The following is a 15,673-nucleotide window of genomic DNA, read 5'->3' as shown; positions in this document are numbered from 1 at the left end:
TATCACCAGGCGTGTATTAAAACCAACATTGAGTCACAGCAAATAATTACCCATGAAGACAACTGTGGGCATTTTCACTATTTATTCTGCATTTAAACAAAGACTGCTGTTGGCTTGTTTTAAGATCTGAGGAAAAATATAAACTTTATGTCCATGAACTGACTGCAAACTTGATTAAGCAACAAATGTTTACACACAAGAAAATACCTTGTTTTTACTTTAACATGCAGCATCAAGTCTCCCTAGTGCACACACAGACACACAGTAGAGATGGAGATAAATACTTCTGTTATAGTACATGTAAGACTCGGACACACACTCTCCAGCATTCATACTTTACATGTGCGTTTGTGTGACACCAAGTCCTCCAACGACACTCACACAGACTTCCCATGACGCATGTGTGGTGGTAGTGGAGTTGTTTGGTGCACTGGTCTTTCAGACCTTTACAAGCAATATTTAATCAATATATGATTTTATTATGGAGGGAAAAGTTGTAAAAAAAAGAAGTCCGGGATTTAGACGGCAGCAGCTTTCTTCTCCTTGTACGTGGCCATCATCTTCTTGATCTCGGCTATTGCTTTGCCTGGGTTCAGACCCTGAGAAAGAAAGCATGCAAGAGATATCCTGAATACTGAAGAGAAAGGTACCGTAGTGTTTCTGTGGATGCAGATATATGCTAATATGTTACCTTGGGGCAGGTTTTGGTGCAGTTCATAATAGTGTGGCAGCGGTAGAGGGAGAAAGGATCCTGCAGTTTGGACAAACGCTCCTCTGTGAACTCATCTCGTGAGTCAATCATCCAGCGATATGCCTAAGGGTTAATAGAAAGTAGCCTTTAACATTTTCATTCCTTTGCAGATTTGATCAGTGATTTATAAATGTTTAACACACACCTGCATGAGCACAGCAGGTCCGAGGTACTTGTCTCCATTCCACCAGTAGCTGGGGCAGCTCGTGCTGCAGCAGGCACACAGGATGCATTCATACAGCCCATCCTTCACAGGAGAAAAGAAAAAAGGATTCTTATTTTATGTTACTTTGAATGCTGAGAACTTCATTGTGTAACCAATTAAAGCTGTGGCGTACCAGTTTTTGTCTGTCTTCTACTGTCTGCAGGTACTGCTCCTTTCCTTCCATTGACTCGTCCTTCTTCTTCAGGTACGGTTCAATAGATTTGTACTGGGCATAGAAGTTGCTCATGTCCTAGTAACACAATTGTACAATCAAGTAAACCAATCAGCATACAAATATAACAAGAGAACTGTTCTGACACAGGATATTGTTTACAAAATGTCAGGAATATACAACAAAGATGAAGCAGACGGTTTTAAGATGCCCTGATCTTATGCCACTGTAATCATTAGCAACATGTCACTTTAGCTGATATTTTTAATGCAGAATTTTATCTTTGAATCAAAGAGAATGCAATACTTATTCTAAACCCCAACAGGCTCCATAAACATTTGCTTTGTTGCATTCACACTGTAACAGACACACACACTAAAAGAAAGTGATGGAGAAGCCGGGTGTCATGATATGCACTGAGGTATGTGTTCAAGGTGGGACTGATATTTACTTACAGGTACAAGGTCTTTGACAACATACATATGTGGCAGAGGGTATATCTTGGTTGGCTTGCTAATGTTAGTGTCGATCTTGTTGAGACATGCAAGTGTGTTTCCTCCATTAATGTTCATCGCACAGGATCCACAAATACCTGCATTCCAAAAAAAAAAAACAATGAAAGATTAGAATAGGATTTTTAAAATAGGACGGTTCAGGTGCATATTAAAAAAATGAATATCATGCACAAGGTCAAAAACTTGAGAGAAGGGAAAAATGTACATATTCTGGACTAACATAGTCCTTAAACAGCTCTAATTTACATAAAACACCTGCAAAGGTTTTCTGAGCCTTTATTCTCTCACTCTGGTTCAGCATACACAGCTGCATTCATAGGAAAGACTGCTGACTCGACAGTTGTCCTAATCTATTTAACTGTACAACTACTCTCATAGAATCCTGATGCATATCTGATAAAATACTTTTCTAGTATAAAATCGAACTTCTATGTGTCTGACCTTCTCTGCAGGAGCGGCGAAAGGTCAGAGTGGAGTCCATCTCATTTTTAATCTTGATCAAGGCGTCAAGAACCATTGGGCCACAACTGAACATCAGAAAAAATAGGATGGTTATTAAAAAAGACAAGAAAGGAAGCTGTAAAGGAGGCATGCCTGATGTGTTTGATTTTACAAAGAAAATCCAAGGAAGGGTTTTACATAAACATGATTTTTTTAAAGTTTGTTTTTTTTAGATTTTAGTGTTATTTTGTCAGAAGTTTATTTATTAATATATTTACATTTATTCAACCCAGAAAACCTCATTGAGATCTCATTTAAGGAGTGTCCTGGCCATGTAAAGCAGCAGCACAATTATCAAAGACACAGAAATAAAAACAGGGACGTTACGATCACAGAGATACCAAATCCTGAGTTACAGAGCAGAACGTCATCAATCAAAAACATCTACAACCTGATGCATCTTCCTCTAATGCCTTTGAAAAGATTTAAAGAGACCAGCTCCTCAAGACACAGGAGCAGTGTACTTTAAACTCCTTTTTAACCATCAAGAAGTGCTTTAGAAACAGATAGCAAAACTGATTTTTGTGACTAAGTCACAGAATGAGGAAGTGAGCTGAGACTGCTAGAAAAATGGTCAGATAAAGGCTTAGGACACTAACTAATAGAAACAGTTGTGCTAAAAATGCTGCCAGTTTGACAGTAATGTTTGATAATGGGTTTGGGTACTTCTTTAACATTCTTTAAAGGATTAACCTTAGCAAAACAGTTGAACATAATCCCCAAATGGCAGTGTCGTAAAATGGCATTATTCTCAGTACACATTACAGACAACATGCAGGGATTAGAGTAGATGTTAATGTCTAACCTAAAGAAGTCCTCTTTTCTTCCCCTAACTAAAATCATAGTCCTACCAACAATGGCCACACATAATTAATGTTTTTGAATAAATGCTTGCTAAAGATTTTAAATCTATTTATCTTTTAATTCAACAAGATATCATGAAATGAATGCAATTGCCTCAAGTTAGAAAATGATCAATTCAGCTTCCCCCAACCATCATCTTCTGATATCAGTGCATGAACGTGTCCTTTCTTATGAGTTAGTAGCTAGTAATCACATACACAGCATGATGGAAGAGAGGAAACTATGACACCTACGCATTGAGGTCAATCTCATAGGTCTGCATGCGGGGTTTGTCCCCTGGAGTGTCTGGGTCCCATCTGTATATCTGGAACTTCTTTATTCTTGGTTGTGCTGCAGGAGCTGCTGCTGTTTGGGCATATCGCACTGCCTGAGAGCAGGGAGAAATGTTTTATTACTGATATGCTACTCTTTTCATTGCACACTGCTATATAGAAAATTGCTTTTAGATTCACTTTGAATCCATCAGTAGTAGCTGGGTATCTCATCAGAATATCTAAGTCTAACATTTCCAAATATCAGACATTGTGTTATTGATGATTAAAACCGCTCAGTGATCACCACAAAGATGCTGCCACATTAGTGGCCCTTTAAAAAACACTTACAGCTTATTATCAATAGCATCATACATGACCTTAAATAACCCCAAAATTAAACACTAGACTAAACAAGATGGCAACACTTTTACCTGACACATTAAGTTATTAACATCATTTTAACAAGTAATTTGTTTTAACTTGATAATTACCAGTTGTTTAGTACATTATGCTTAAATGGACTGAGATGGTTTTATGCTTCTTTGACCTCCCTCTTATCACGTTAGGTTTGAAAAATGAACTTTGATAGCCCAATTCCCATACACACGCAGAGATAAACAAGGTAAAAGCCTAGCTGTCTAACGATTGTTTACTGCAACTGAAGCTACCTATTAGCTTACTACATAGCTAGTGGCTGGACTCCAGGGTATAGACGCAGCCCTCCGCTGTCAAACAGCAGTGTGCAGAGCTGTGACGGTGGCCCTACTGAGAGAATACACCCCGCCCGATAGAAACACTAGGTACCATTAACGGCTAATAAACTCTCTTGGGTTGTTCTGACGGTTTATAGACGTACCACCAGTCCAGCGGGGGAGCGAAATGCCAAAACACCACAGCGGCTCAAGGACGTCAGGCCAGCAACCGACATTTTGGATTTTCTCTGACCTCCAACGCCTGCAATCCCAGCATCCTCCACAGTAACTGCGTCACAGCTCTGTTTGGGGGCGAACGTTTTATTGGACGACGTCTGCCGGTGTCCCGCTGTAGACACTCACACAGAAGAGTTTCGGGGGTTGTTTGACTTAAAATGTAAAAACGCACTACCTCTCTAATCACATTCATCCATGCTCATTTTTAAACACGTTTGTTTTAATCCCGATGCTGATGGCTCCATTGCTTTTATATTTTAGAAAAACCGGGCGGTGCATAATGAAGTGCGGATGGGGAAGTCTAGGTTTTTAAATTAAACAAACCCCGAGTGCCGCTGTCATTGGTGATACAACGTGTGGACTAGTACTCATAACATCGAGAATCTTCAGAAGGAAAGCCGGCCTAACTTCGCTTAATGTTGTACTTCAGTTGACTTAACTAGAGACGGTGGGTGCAGTTTTTCTTAAGAAGTAGCCATGGTATTCCTGACGCTGCCTTGTTGGATCAGAAGCCGTGGACCCGACAGATACTGGAAAGTCCAAGAACTTCTCAAGCATGCAAGGGTAAGTGGTCTAGGCTATTTCCTGACATGGAAGCGGCTAAATGCTGTGATGTTTCGTATAGTGTGCTTGGTAGTTTATATCAATATGTTTTGGTCAAGATATTTGTTGCGTCATATGCTAATTTTGCTGAGAGATGATGCATGTTGCTTAGTTCGTTATGGTATGAACCCCATCATCCTAATCTAGTAGGAGCAGCAGTAATGACCATCCCTATTTATGTCATCTCTCCTGTTCACAGCACTTCAGAGGCAGAAAGAACCGCTGTTACAGTCTGGCTGTCCGGGCTGTCAGAAGAGCATTTGTATACGCAACTAAAGCTCGGACACTGAAGAAACGGAACATGAGAACGGTAAGGCACAGATGTCGTAATCCAGTTATACAACTGGTAGGATTATTAAATGATTTATAGCGCACGTCATCCTCTACAAGAAACACATGGCTAAGACTTAGGCATTGCATTTAGAGGGAGTGATTGGGGTATTGTTCATACAGTGGCGGACGTAGCAATTTGGGGCTGAAGGCAAACACATGCACTAGGGCCCTTTACATCCATTGTGCTCCCCTTTTTAAATTCTTAGGGTGCTTTCACATTAGAAAAATGTGAATAAATTGCCGCGCTGTTGAAAGAAGTTTTTTACGATGACGTCATAAAGCTGATATGACGCTCTGTCCCGTATCCGAGCGCAGTTGCATTCACATCTCTTCCTAACCATGCCAGAGTCCACCTGAATCACGCCTGAGACCACCTCCCCAAGTGGGCCCGGGCCCGGGCGCGGTTCGTTTGCATTCACACTACCAAAACGAACCGGACTTTGGGCTCAAGTGCACTCGGCCCCTAGTGTGAAAGCACCCTTAATTATATATATATTAAAAAAAAAAAAAGCTACTCTTAAATTATTTTTTAATTAGTCTTCACACAGCAACAGTTAAACAAATGCACACACTCAAGAAACTATAACATAAATTACTGTATTTATAAAATCTCATAGTCTGATTTATATTTCATTTTAAATTCATTTTTACAGTCCTCTAATGCTGTCAATATTTTGTTTTATTTAACTCTGTTAAATGTTATTAAGTCTGGCTGTGGTATTTTAACTTAGAAATTTAATGACCACATTGCCATATGCTTGATTATATTCAAGTTAACATTTGATGCAATACGAACTAAAAGTGACAGCTTAGCAGTGTTTTTGTGTAAAAAATACAGGAATATTTTAAAATGTCTATTTGGAGACTAAACAGACATCTGGTAACCAAAGTACATTAGAGCTACATAAATACTAAGTTTTCATGTTTATTGCAATAGAAAAAAAAAGACCATTTATTTAAAGAAAAAGGTTCTAATTTAGACTTTTTTTTCTTTTGGGTCATGTTTTACCAAATAAAACTTTTCAGAAAGTGGCTATCATTACAAGAGGTGAAAAAGTACTAGAATATTATAGTCAAGTAAAGTTAGTTTGGATAAAATACACTTAAGTGTGAATGCTGGCTGCTGCAGGGGAAAGTGTGGAATGAATTCTTCATTGGGCTCCTAGTCCAGGCCTCCAAGCAATGGTCTACCTTTGCCTAATAGTAAAGTCCACCTCTGTGTCCATAATCATGGAATAATTTTCTAATTGTTTGATTAATAAAGTTGTCCAATTAAGAACTGGTTGGTAAGCAGGCAAGCAACCATGCAAACAAACGCCTTCAATAAAAAAAAACAAAAACAAAAACAAACAAAAAAAACAAACATTGTTTCTTAATGATTATTATTTAAATGTCAGACATACTTTTGAAGGAGTACTGGCTAAATAGTATATGAACAAAACTAACACACCTAGAACATGAGAGTAGAGTTCTGACATTGTTAAAAGGACACTTGAGGTAACTGTTTGATTTTGTATTCTAACACTGATTATTCCACCTGTTCTGTATCCCACATAGTTTAAAATAATTCAAGCATTCCCTCTTTGTTTAAAATGTTCTGTTAATGTTATTATTAATAATGAATAGTTCTAATAGGTTACATTTTGAAAAGGTTGGGAAACTGCTCCAATCTGTGCTCTAGGGTACTTAAATTCTGATGCATTTCATGACCTTATTGCAGATGGGTAAAGTATTCTTTATGAAGGTGGATAAGCTGACATTTGTTTTTTGCCCTCTTCACTGTAGCTCTGGATCACACGCATTGCAGCAGCATCAAGAGAGCATGGCATGAAGTACCCCGTCCTCATGCACAACCTCGCTAAGGTTAGTGTTGTTGAATGCTGGCGCTCTGTGTTAAATGTGCTGTCTCTTCACCTTTACCAGTTTATAACACACTGTCTCTTTTCTTTATACAGAGCAGTGTTCAGCTCAACCGACGTGTGATCTCCGACCTAGCCATCACAGAACCTCGGTCGTTCCTCTCACTTGCAAAGTTGGCGAGGGCTCGGCAGCAGGAAGGCTTCCGCGCAGCGTTGGGTGACGGCAAAGAGCCTCCTGGTGTTTTATCTCGTGTTGTTTTGCTGCAGTAAAGGGCTTTATACGGGTCATGATTGTTATGTGGTTTTGGAGCAGTGGTCTTGGTTGTGGAAATGTTTGCAGTCAAAGAAACTCATAAACCTTTAGATTGTTTATTCCCATACTGGTTATCTAATGAAAACCGGCTTTTCTCTTGTCTGAGAGATGAGACACCAGTCGTTAGAAGAGATGTGATATCTTATTCAAGGGCACTCCAGCAGTCCTTGATCCTGTACATTTTCTCCATTCACTATGACACCTCGCACCCATACATTTTTATGACTTTTTCCTGCTATTATGCAATGTGAAAAGTTCATAACAAAATGATTTCCCATGTGAAATCTATGATTAGAAAAACTCACATCTAATGAGTAGATTAAAGAGTATTTTCTTCACTCATAACAGAAAGACATAACCATTATCCAAGATGGCTGACTTTTACCACTATAGCAATTGTTTTTCCACAAAGACTTACCTGCCACTGTTTCGATTATTCCAATCTGACATCTCCATCATGTGAACCACAGAGGTTTCCAGCTGCTGTTGTACCTATAAATACACATTGGTCCTACAGTTTTGTGATAAATGATGTGATGTCAACAATACCCTTCAATAATCTCCATGTGTTTTGTCAGCTTTGTTAGGTTGAAGCTGCTGATTGTGACTGAGATTTCTTTTTGAAAGGACTGTAAGAAAATACACATCAAGCGTAATTATGCAACAACTTTCACTGAGTGTAAATATATATAATGTATCATTTGTTGTGGTCTTCTATGAATGTTTATTTCATTAAACATTTTTGATAAATGTTTTGTCAGCTTTCATTTTTAATCATAAGGATTCAACCTCCAGAGGTATTTTATTTTACAATAGACATCTGCAGCTTTAGTTGACTGCTGTGTCTCTTCAGATGTTATTTTTGCATACAAGAAACAAAAGGTGCATAAACATACAGGTGGATAAAAAAAAATGATATCATGAGAAAGTTAATTATTTTCCTGTGATTTAATTGCTGGTAAAACTTCATGTTTTTAGATTTATAATACTAGAAATGTTGACCTGGAAAAGAATGCTCATTTATGCATTCAGTAATTGGTTGGAGCTGCTCTTGCACAAATTACTGTATGTGACATGACATGGAGCCAATCAGTCTGTGGCACTGATGGGGTGTTATGAAGCCCAGCTTTCTCTGACAGCAGCCTTCAGCTTATCTGTATTGTTGAGTCTGGTATCCCCCATCTTTCTTTCAACAGACTCTGGGTCCTTAATTTCCAAATGAGATGCAAAATTTACTTTCATCTGAAAACAGGACTTGAGACCACAGAGTAATGTTCCAGTTATTTTTCTCCTTAGTCCAGATGAGGAGCTGGACCCATCTGTGTGTGGTGGCTCTTGATACACTGACTTCAGCCTCAGTCCACTCCACGTGAAGCTCTCCTAAATTCTTGAATCTGCTTTGTTTGACCATCTTTTGAAGGTTGAGTTCATGGGTGTTGCTTGAAGACCTTTTCTCACCATGCTTTGCCCTTCCAGTCAACTTTTCATGAAAATGCTTTGATACAGCCTCTGGGAACAGCCTGCCCTTTCAGCAGTGACCTTCTGTGTGGCTTATCCTCCTTGTGAAGGGCGTCATCGATTGTCTTATAGATTATTGCCAGGTCTTCCCCATGATTTCAGTTGTGTGTACTAAAGCAGAATGGGGGAATAAATGCACCGTAAACCTTACATATTGGACCTTTCCACAATATTTTAATGTTTTGGAATAAGTGGATTTTTTAGGGCTAAAGGCTGTAATCATCAAGATAAAAACAAACAAAAAAAACCTTGAAATATTTCACTTTGTATGAGATGAATATAGAATATATGGAAGTTTCTCCTTTTGAATTAGATCCAGGACAAAAAATGAACTTTAACATATTCCTTTTTTCACATGCGCCTGTATTTATCCTATTAGCAGCATTTGAGAAGCACTGAGAACAATTTAGTCTTCCAACATGTATTTCTAATAAATGCTACAAAAGTGAGAAGTGAGTGACGCGGCAATGTCGGTTACAAATGAATTATAAGAAACAAACTGATGCAACCCAAAGTCACCGGCTCTTTCTTATGAATTGTGAGTACTCTATGACCCTTTAATTTAGGGTGGGACTACAGGAATGACCTCTATTGAACCGAGCTGTCGAACTAGCCAATAGGAAAAAGGAGTACTAGTCGCGAACCAATCAACATTGTGGTTTTTCAGCCTCTCTGCTACGCACGCGCAGAAGATTGCGGCGTGACACGCGTGTGAAGGAAGTGCAGTGACAGTTCTGTAGCAGCTGCTGCTTCTTGCACCACACAGAACCGGATAAACTGTATCTTGTTTATTCTTTTTACAATGTCGTGGCTGTTCGGTCTGAATAAGGGACAGCCCGAAGTGCCTCCCGGGCTCCCGGTACCGCCTCCACCGCCACAACCGCCCGCCGGAGGCTCCAGTGGCGGCGGAGATAAACCCAAGGACAAATGGAGCAACTTCGATCCCACCGGGCTGGAGCGGGCTGCTCAGGCGGCCAAGGAGCTCGACAAGTCTCGTAAGTGTTTGAGAAGGCAGGTAAGACTCACATGAGTTGAGGTTTCTCTAAGTTTATGTCATGACAGCAGAACTGGAGAGGATAAACCCGCATCCAGCTCCTCTCTGGTCCATGGTGGTGGTCTCCTCAGTGATGCAACATCTGAGATAATGAGCCACATACTCATAGCATGCAGCTTCACATCAGTATTTTATCCTGTCCTTTGAACTTGACCACTGTTCAGAGGAACTAGGCTGTCCTGATCTCACCTTCATTCAAACTTGCAGGCAGGGTTCAAAGGTTAATTCAGGTTGCAACATCCGATGTTCACATGCTAAACAATCCTGTAAAGGTATCTTTTTCTATCATGGTTTATTTAAGTGGTTCTGTTCTTCTCATATAGACCTAGGAATAAAATGACAGCGTGGTTGGAGGCACGGCTGACATTTGACATGTTCATTAGAAATCTATAATACCTTTAACTTGTGTGCCATCCTCACTCTTGTCCATTCAGGACATGCCAAAGAAGCTCTGGATTTGGCTCGAATGCAGGAGCAGACCACTCAGATGGAGCATCAGACCAAAATGAAGGTATCACATACACTGTTTCTATTTTGATCTGCTTCAGGACAACATATCATTGTTAGTTTACATTAGTTATAACAAGTTAATGTTGATGCTGTTTCCTGGAAGGCGAATGATGCAGAGGGATGTTGCATTGTGACTGGATAGTTGGAGTCTGTGCTTCAGAGTCAATATAATAGTCAGTTATAATGTGATATATAATAAGATAATAATTCAACCTTTCAGGGGTTTTTTGTTTTTGCAGCAGTTTAAAGAGAGAAAGTCATAATTTCTATTATAGAGGAGATTCTTTAGTATATATGCATTAATATGATAATAATTAGATATTTTTTCTGTATTTGGATTAAACAGTACTATGAATGCTTAAGATGTACAGCTCATTATATTATATTGTCATTATATTCCAGTGAATTTTTGTTACATGTGAATGAATTGCAGTCACAAGGGGGCTGATATATATAACTATATATATGGAGAGTTTGTCAAAATAAGGCAAGAGTGAATATAAATGTATTTATTTTCATTTCCTTTCAGCATTCTTTCAATTTTAGCTGAATGAAGCCTCATTTATATAAACCTCTGTACCTCTTTAAGGATTTTTTTGCTTTACCATCTTTATAATGTTGCAGAAAGGTTAATTGTGAAGAAATATATGGCGTCCTCTTTTCCTACAGGAGTACGAAGCAGCACTCGAGCAGCTCAAAGGCGACCAGATCCGAATCCAGGCAGAGGAGAGGAGGAAAACTCTAAATGAGGAGACCAAGCAGCATCAAGCAGTAAGAAGAGAAATAACTTTCTCTTAAAGTGAAGAACAATCAGAAATGTGTTGCAAAAGTGAACTAGACTGATTTGAGCTGTAGGTTACCTGTCTTCTGTCCCTTCACAGAGAGCTCAATATCAAGACAAGCTTGCCAGGCAGAGATATGAGGACCAACTAAGGCAACAGGTGAAGGAGTCTGTCAGATTTTAAGTCTTAAATGCTTAAAAATGAGACTGGGTATCAAAATAATGACCGTAGTATTTTTCAACAGCAAGCCCTGAATGAGGAGAACCTCCGCAAACAAGAAGAGTCCGTTCAGAAGCAAGAGGCCATGAGGAAAGGTGCGACTTTGACTGTAACATTAATGACAGGATCACATAGGGAAGATGCTGGAAATGTCCGCTCATGTTTTTGTTATATCCCCTGGTCTTTACAGCAACGATAGAGCATGAGATGGAGCTGAGGCACAAGAACGAGCTCCTACGTATAGAGGCGGAGTCTAAAGCAAGAGCCCGTGTGGAGAGGGAGAACGCCGATATCATCCGCGAGCAGATCAGACTGAAGGCGGCAGAGCACAGACAGACTGTCCTAGAGTCCATAAAGTAAGACACACTGACTCATTTAATGTTTGTGACTACATCATTTATGATGGTGGAAGTTTGGGGCTTCCTGAATAATTTAACAACTTTATAAAACAAATAACATGACAAAATTTAACAGGAATGGTCAGTTTTGTGTGCTACCTAACTGGATACTCAATTGTAAACAGCTCAGAGGCGTTCTGACAGTTCAAACTGGTTTTTACTTTCAGGACTGCTGGTGCTGTGTTTGGAGAAGGATTCAGAGCCTTTGTGTCAGACTGGGACAAAGTCACAGCCACAGTGAGACATCTGTTTCCATTTATGTTTAGATTAATAATAGTAATAGTAATAACTTTTGTTTGAGTAGCACTTTGCTTAACAAGGTTACAAAGTGCTTCACAAACTGCCTAAAAACATTGTTGTACATTCTACACCAGGGTCTTCAGTGCTGTCCTGCTGCACTTAAACAACCCCTGATAAGCTTATCATAACTCATGATAACCTTTTACTCATTTAGGCTGTAACCATGACTCTCCACACCTGGATGCTCTAAATACACCTACTCAAGGATATATATAAATAAAAATACATATTTAAGACATCAAGGACATTGGCTGATTACTTTAAACATTTTGACAGGATGCTGCATCACATACAGCCAAAATCTATGTCCTGACTACAGTTACAAGAATAAACTTACAGCAACCAATCACATTTACTCATGGCCACCTTGTGGTTATAAATGCCATATAACCCAAATCACACAGGTAATGCTACTCTATTACTGTAATAAAAAGAACTTCCAGCAATAATCATCCTTCTTCTATGGCATATTTTACTATAGTTATGTAAGACCTTGAATAATAATTTCCATTAGACAAAAGTAATATAAATATTTATTTGCTGGTGTGGGCAAAAGTGAAGGTTTTTTTTATTTAAGTGCTTGCTTAGTTTTTCAGTGCATACTACTTGAATTCTGATTGTGTAACTGTTGGATCACTCCACCAGGTGGCAGGTCTGACCCTTTTAGCTGTGGGAGTTTATTCAGCCCGAAATGCAACAGCAGTGGCAGGTCGCTATGTCGAGGCAAGGCTAGGGAAGCCTTCACTGGTGCGAGAAACATCCCGATTCACGGTGGGAGAGGCAATCAAGCATCCAGTCAAGGTAGCCAAGCAGGAATCAACACAGCCTTCCTCACTATTGATATCTGAAAATCCTGAAATGGCCAATCACACCTTTTTTGATCCTTTTTTTTAAACCCTGCAGACAGTTAAACGGCTGAGGAGCAAACCTCAGGATGCCCTTGAGGGAGTTGTGCTAAGTGTAAGCGAAGATCTTGAGAAATGCATGTGGCATTCTTTGCAGTGTTTAGTGTGGACTTGATGTAAATGCAAGTTTGTTATCTTTCAGCCTTCCCTGGAAGAGCGTGTGCGTGACATCGCTATAGCAACAAGAAACACTAGGCAGAACTATGGCCTGTACAGGAACATCCTCATGTATGGCCCCCCAGGCACAGGCAAAACTCTTTTTGCTAAGGTAAACCTTAAGACTACTGTCAAACACATTTAACAAATTATTAAAGAGCTGCTTTGTATTAACTTTAATGCTTTTCTCTTTATAATGAGTAGAAGTTGGCAATGCATTCTGGGATGGACTATGCAATCATGACTGGTGGTGATGTGGCACCCATGGGCCGTGATGGCGTGACAGCGATGCATAAAGTGTTTGACTGGGCAAACACGAGTAGACGCGGGTAGGCTGCTTGGTGTCTTATTGGATGAGAAGAATAATATGACAGACACAAATATAAATACTGTCCAATTCACATAGTAACAACATACTAAAGATGGCATGTTTCCATTGTGTTACAGACTTCTTCTTTTTGTTGATGAAGCTGATGCATTCCTTCGCAAAAGATCCACTGTAAGTTTACAACAATCTTGTTTTCCATAAGCCATGGATGTTTGTAAATTTTTTTCATCCTTACTTTATGTTTTAAAATACACATAATCTTTACTTTCTGTTTTGTAGGAGAAGATCAGTGAAGACCTCAGAGCTACTTTAAATGCATTCTTGTATCGCACTGGAGAACAGAGCAATAAGTATGAATTTCCTCTTTGCCAAAAAAAATTAGTCCAAAAACTAAACCTTACATGTGCCGTGCTCTGCTCTTAATCTCTTGCTGCCTATAATGACTCAGTTACTCCCCATCAAGTCTCACAGGTGTTTGATGTCTTGTTTTTTTTCCTGCAGGTTCATGATGGTGTTGGCCAGTAACCAACCGGAGCAGTTTGACTGGGCCATAAATGACCGTATAGATGAAATAGTGAATTTTGCTCTCCCAGGACCCGAGGAGAGGGAGAGGCTGGTGCGGTTGTACTTTGACAAATATGTGCTGGAACCAGCCACTGGAGGGAGGCAGTGAGTACATTCCCCACAGCTGCTAAACAAGGCATTAAGCCAAGTCGCTGCATACTAGGGTTGAATGCTAAAACAAGGAATTGAGTTCAGTCCATTAAAGAATTCTTTGTGATGAAAGGTGTTATCTATAAAACTGATCCGGTGGCTGAAATGTTGTACTTGGGTCAAGATTAGATTTAGACAGTTTGAGTTTGAGATACATTCTGGGTTAGAAAGTGTTGTAAAAATCCTTTTGTCTTTTTCCTTCACATTTATATGCTCTGTATGTGTGGTTTTTTTGCAGGCGGATGAAGCTGGCACAGTTTGACTACGGTAAAAAGTGCTCTGAGATTGCAAAGAGGACTGATGGCATGTCAGGACGAGAGATCTCTAAGCTTGGTGTGGCCTGGCAGGTACATTTCCTATGGTCATTGTTAACCACAAATTACAGTGTTAAATACAATTTCAAAACTTTAATTCCCCAAGCGCACAACAAATGTGTTTTTCTGCTGTAGGCGGCAGCATATTCATCTGAAGATGGCGTCCTGACCGAGGCAATGATTGATGCTCGAGTTGATGATGCTGTCAAGCAGCACATTCAGAAGATGGACTGGCTGCATGCAGAGGAAGAGGCTCAGGGTAAGACCCTGACACCTCCCCCAGCTGGGGCAACAGCCAGTGGAGGTAAAATGGGCTTTAATCTGCCTCTAAGTGAAGAACCTAAAGCTGAGGAGGTGATCGCTCCAGTCCTTGAGATCGATACAAAACAAGAAGGTGAAAGTATAGCACCTCCTCTGTCAGACATTGATCAAACAGCAGAAGGCAAGAGTGGACAGGACTCTAATGATGCTTTTAAAGCAGAAGCTGCAGCAGCAGAGAGTTTAGCCCAGCCTACTGCCTCTACTGACACTGACGGCAAGGTGGAGAAGGGAGAAAAACCTGTTTCTTTGCCAAAGGATGGAACTCCAGTTTGATTTGGTCCAGCTCCTCAATAAGTCCACAGGTCATGTTTTAAGATCTGTTCAACTGTCTGTGCCAGAAGATGAAAGTCAGCTGGTTAAAAAAGAAAATTAAGTTTTCAATACAAAACTGATTCCTAAGACTCTGTCACTCTAATATATAATGTATGGATTAATGGATAAAACTGTGCTTATCTGGAAGCCAGACTGTCTGTGTTAACAGTATGTAAATGTTGTGCACTGTAGACTGTCCATTGGACTGATTAAATGGATCTTTTTTATATCAAATTTACTCCTGATTTTTTTTTCTCAAACTTTTAAGGGAAAAATCTTGACATTGTGTAGTTTAGATGCAATCTATAGACAGTTAAATACTGTTGAGTTGAAATTGTGTTTAGAGAGCTGCATTTATCTATCTGGTTTCAAATATTATTTCAACCTGAAAATCCTAAATGGCATCCTGTGTGCTAATAATAGACCTCTGACCTTGTAATAACTTTGTAAAGCACAATAGATGTGCATATATAGCCCTATTTTTCTGTAATGAAGTAGGGATGTATTATGTAAGCCATAATGGCAAGGAGAGGAGGGGTTTAG

At 39.6% G+C, this 15,673-nt stretch overlaps 3 protein-coding genes across 3 annotated transcripts; 2 read left to right on the top strand and 1 right to left on the bottom strand.

The window, feature by feature from the left end:
* Positions 1-67: 67 nt before the first annotated feature.
* On the bottom strand, positions 68-4,257 carry sdhb (succinate dehydrogenase complex, subunit B, iron sulfur (Ip)). The gene is made up of 8 exons (XM_041781993.1): positions 4,119-4,257; positions 3,242-3,375; positions 2,085-2,170; positions 1,584-1,720; positions 1,090-1,206; positions 897-998; positions 692-814; positions 68-599 (listed from the first exon to the last, which is right to left on the bottom strand). The coding sequence occupies exons 1-8, from the start codon at positions 4,188-4,190 to the stop codon at positions 519-521; spliced, it is 852 nt and encodes a 283-aa protein (XP_041637927.1). The 5' UTR covers positions 4,191-4,257; the 3' UTR covers positions 68-518.
* Positions 4,258-4,516: 259 nt separating this feature from the next.
* On the top strand, positions 4,517-8,049 carry mrpl20 (mitochondrial ribosomal protein L20). The gene is made up of 4 exons (XM_041778103.1): positions 4,517-4,755; positions 4,994-5,104; positions 6,913-6,990; positions 7,083-8,049. Exons 1-4 carry the CDS (start codon positions 4,669-4,671, stop codon positions 7,254-7,256), a joined length of 450 nt encoding a protein of 149 aa, XP_041634037.1. The 5' UTR covers positions 4,517-4,668; the 3' UTR covers positions 7,257-8,049.
* Positions 8,050-9,520: 1,471 nt separating this feature from the next.
* On the top strand, positions 9,521-15,358 carry atad3 (ATPase family AAA domain containing 3). The gene is made up of 16 exons (XM_041816665.1): positions 9,521-9,812; positions 10,306-10,382; positions 11,051-11,152; positions 11,263-11,322; positions 11,408-11,477; positions 11,573-11,738; positions 11,948-12,017; positions 12,726-12,881; positions 12,984-13,040; positions 13,128-13,253; positions 13,346-13,470; positions 13,589-13,640; positions 13,749-13,819; positions 13,971-14,138; positions 14,422-14,530; positions 14,633-15,358. The coding sequence occupies exons 1-16, from the start codon at positions 9,620-9,622 to the stop codon at positions 15,089-15,091; spliced, it is 2,061 nt and encodes a 686-aa protein (XP_041672599.1). The 5' UTR covers positions 9,521-9,619; the 3' UTR covers positions 15,092-15,358.
* The last annotated feature ends 315 nt before the right edge of the window (positions 15,359-15,673 follow it).

The sequence above is a fragment of the Cheilinus undulatus genome, linkage group 3, assembly GCF_018320785.1.
Source record: "Cheilinus undulatus linkage group 3, ASM1832078v1, whole genome shotgun sequence".
Taxonomy (NCBI): Eukaryota; Metazoa; Chordata; class Actinopteri; order Labriformes; family Labridae; genus Cheilinus; species Cheilinus undulatus.
This window is presented reverse-complemented; position numbering and strand designations above follow the sequence as displayed.